The sequence below is a fragment of the Tribolium madens genome, unplaced genomic scaffold, assembly GCF_015345945.1.
Source record: "Tribolium madens isolate multiple individuals breed KSU strain unplaced genomic scaffold, Tmad_KSU_1.1 Scaffold_11;HRSCAF=98;Tcas5.2_LG3b, whole genome shotgun sequence".
NCBI lineage: Eukaryota > Metazoa > Arthropoda > Insecta > Coleoptera > Tenebrionidae > Tribolium > Tribolium madens.
In genome coordinates, this window is record NW_025400975.1 from 540026 (window position 1) to 543401 (window position 3376).

At 30.0% G+C, this 3376-nt stretch overlaps 1 protein-coding gene across 1 annotated transcript in view; it reads right to left on the reverse strand.

The window, feature by feature from the left end:
• Nucleotides 1-884: 884 nt before the first annotated feature.
• Nucleotides 885-3376, reverse strand: part of LOC123015775 (lipase maturation factor 2-like) — a 7261-nt gene continuing 4769 nt past the window's right edge. Inside the window, exons 6-9 of the mRNA XM_044415711.1 lie at nucleotides 2142-2379; nucleotides 1890-2089; nucleotides 1602-1842; nucleotides 885-1553 (exon numbers count right to left, since the gene is read on the reverse strand). Coding sequence (XP_044271646.1) covers nucleotides 1081-1553; nucleotides 1602-1842; nucleotides 1890-2089; nucleotides 2142-2379 — 1152 coding nt within the window. The 3' untranslated portion in view covers nucleotides 885-1080. The remainder of the gene's footprint in view (nucleotides 1554-1601; nucleotides 1843-1889; nucleotides 2090-2141; nucleotides 2380-3376) is intronic.

The window sequence follows — 3376 nt, forward strand, 5'->3', positions numbered from 1 at the left end:
TTATTAAATTAGTCCAAAACTGTGTTATTTTTGCATTTTTAGAGTTTTTCAGGACGTTTTTAAATTACATACAAGTTTTTGCTAAAACTGACTAAAAAATTACAAAATTAGATTGAAATTGATATCATTTTAGCGTGTCTCGCTCGATTTGGTCCGTTTTCGAACCAAAGACTCATTTATTTTGCAGGATTTTGTCAAAACATGCTCAAACACAACAAAAATAATTCTAAATTGATGTTATTTCATTTGATTTAGCTCTTTTTGAGTGAAATTTTGTCAAAAAATAGGACGAAAAATATAAAATATGGTCGAAAAATGGTGTTAATTGCAAGATTTTGCTAAAACAAACCAAGAAAACGTCAAATTAACTCCATTTTTTTGCCTTTATCAAGTGTTTTAGCAAGTTTTTCAAATAAAAATGTAAATATCGGGTGACTGTAAATGATTTGGTGTCAAAAAATTTAATTTGGTAACCTTGACTTTCAAATTCAAACCTCAAACTTTCATAGGCGACTCACGAAACATTTTTGATATAACAAACACTAATTCAGTGTTGCCACTAGATTTTTTGTCACTCGGTATTTCGCAAAATTTAATTAAAAACTAGCCAAAAAATTATACTAAATGAAATAACGTTACTTATTTTTGAATTTTTCGAGCGTTTAAGCACGTTTTTGAGTAAATTTTATATGTGAGCTATTCTAACCCTAGTTTTTCAAAATTGTCATTTTTGATAGAAAACGATTGGATGTTTAAAGTCAGATTTACACAACTCAATTTTTACAAATTTTCACAGGGAAGTGGCCTTTACGACTTTAAGTAGTTGATTTATCCATAGTTATTTTACTTTGTGTGTTTAGTGGATGCAAATAAAAAAGAAACAATTTAAATAAATGATATATTTGCACTTTACTAACAAAAACATGACATTTAAAAACTTCACACGGGACAAATCTCTGACGTTCGTGTCTAAATGGAAAGGGGTGAAATAAATTTGTGCACATATAAAAATAAAAAATCACACCATAAGAAGAAATTAACTTTAAAAAAAAAAAGAGAAAATAACTAGTGACTCAGTTCTTATTTCTTCGCAGAAGTTGTAATAATGGCACACCCAGCCGTAAAAACTGACCATAACAGCAAAGTAGCCTCTAAATGCCCTGTAACAAATCTCACCCCATCCAAAACCTGCTTCCAAATGGGGTTAACACTCTGTTTCGAAGTCGTAGGCAAGAGATTTCTAGCCTTTAAGTATTCAACCAAAGCTGGCGAGTCTTTAGTAAACGCGGGGAAATACTCCCCAACTTTCTGACGAACCCACCATGAAGGCTGCGACCTTTGACTCCACGACGAATACTTGTATTTATAAAGAACCCCCCTGATGTATTTTGGCGGCTTTTGGTTAAAGGGAGAATGATGACGGTCTAAAAGAGCCAAAACTTCCGGTTTTCCCATCAAAAGTCTGTGAGCTAAACTCAAAATCCAAGGCTGTTTCTCGTAAGTGTTGTAAGCCGCCCAAAACATCTGCCAATCTAATCTGGGGGAATATGGTGCTAAAAAACGAATTTTTTTGACAGTTCTGACAACTTGTGCAGTATTACCAACAAAAGGTAGTGAATGGTTGACATTCCCTGGCTTGTACAAGAAATTATACTCAAGCCAGGGACCTTCAACATTATCAGAACCTTCAAAGATTATTTCCGGTCGACCATCAACTCCAATCATCTTCGGGAAAAGGCCATACTGATTGACAGCATGGAGTTTATGAAGTCGGTTATATACAGTGCGGACACTTGAATGCACAGTTGAGTTAGAGGCTGTATGTAAGGATGCAAGAGGCACCTAAAGTGTCCATTTTAGTACAAACACACTATATATCAAAAACATACAGTACTAGCGAAGAATAAAAGAACAGCAATTCCCGAATAAAGAATTGTTGTAATAATTGTAAATACTTTTGATCCTTGGATGTCAAACAAGGAAATTGATAAAGCTCGTAGAATTGTGACAGCCAATGAGATTAATCCTAAGTAAATAGTGATTATAAGTCCTTGTTTGAGGACATACTCAAACTGGTCTTTTGTAAATGCTGAAAAAATGATAAGAGGGAAATTTTGTCTAAACTGAAACTAGTTATTTACCAATATTAGATTCGATAACAGTTCCGTCGAGTTTCAAAGAATATAGTTTAACAACGGCTAAGAAAAGGGCGCCATATATTAAAATATTTACGACTTTTTCGATAAAATTCCATTTGGTGAAGGGTTTTCGACGGCCGTAGAAGAACTGGTCATCCAACAAAGATAAAAGGAGGGTTACCATCAATAAGTTGGTGAAGTTATAATTGCCAGTAAGTACAATCGATATTTGAAGAAATGTCTGCAAGGAAATATTTATTATTGTTGTTATTAAATAGACATTTCCTAACAATATTACAAGTTTTGAAAGAAATGCCTTTTGAATTTCAATAACAAAATTTGAATGTAATTTTTAAAGTACAAAAACTTTTAAATTGCCAAAATGATTATTATATTGACATTTCTCATGTCCATATGTTTTTAATTTTATTGGCAAGAATGAAAAAGTTAAATTTGAAAAAAAAAATCGAAAAAAATATTTTGTTTTTTTCAAAAAGTAATCGTTATAGTTTCTTGAAATTTTTTACAAATTAAAAAAATTACAAATTTTTTTTGAATTTTCTTTCAAAAATTATACATATTTCTTGAATGTTTTTTTCTCTCTTTCAGTGATTACAAAAAATTCCACCAAAATTTTATTGTTTTTAGATTAATTCCTGTAATTCCAACTTAATTAACGTAATTCCAAAATAATTCCTGCAATTCCAAATTAATTTCGATAGTAACTTTATTATTTCGTCGCAATTCCATTGTTTTTAGATTATTTCGTATAACTTTAAATTAATTTTTGTAATTCCAACTTAATTCAAATTTCAAAAAAAAATCCAGTAATTTACAAGTAATTCCGATAAGTAATTAAAAAAAAATCTACCGACATATTTCAGTAATTCTATTGATTAATCGTGAATATTGATTAATAATAGATTCATTGTAATTCCATTATTTTCGAATTAATTCCTATAATTCTAAATTAATTCAAAAATAATTTCTGTAATTCCAATTAATTACGATACTTCCAAGATATTCAACGTAATTTTGTAATTTACAAGAAATTCCGGCAATTCGATTAATCCATCGTAATTCCATTGCTTTCAGATTAATTCAATTCCTATAATTCCAAATTAATTCCTGAAATTCGAAATTCCAATTCAGAAAAATTCCAAATTAATTTCCATAGTTTTAAGAAATTCAACGTAATTTTTAAAGAATAAATTATCTCCAATGATTCCAAAAAGAAT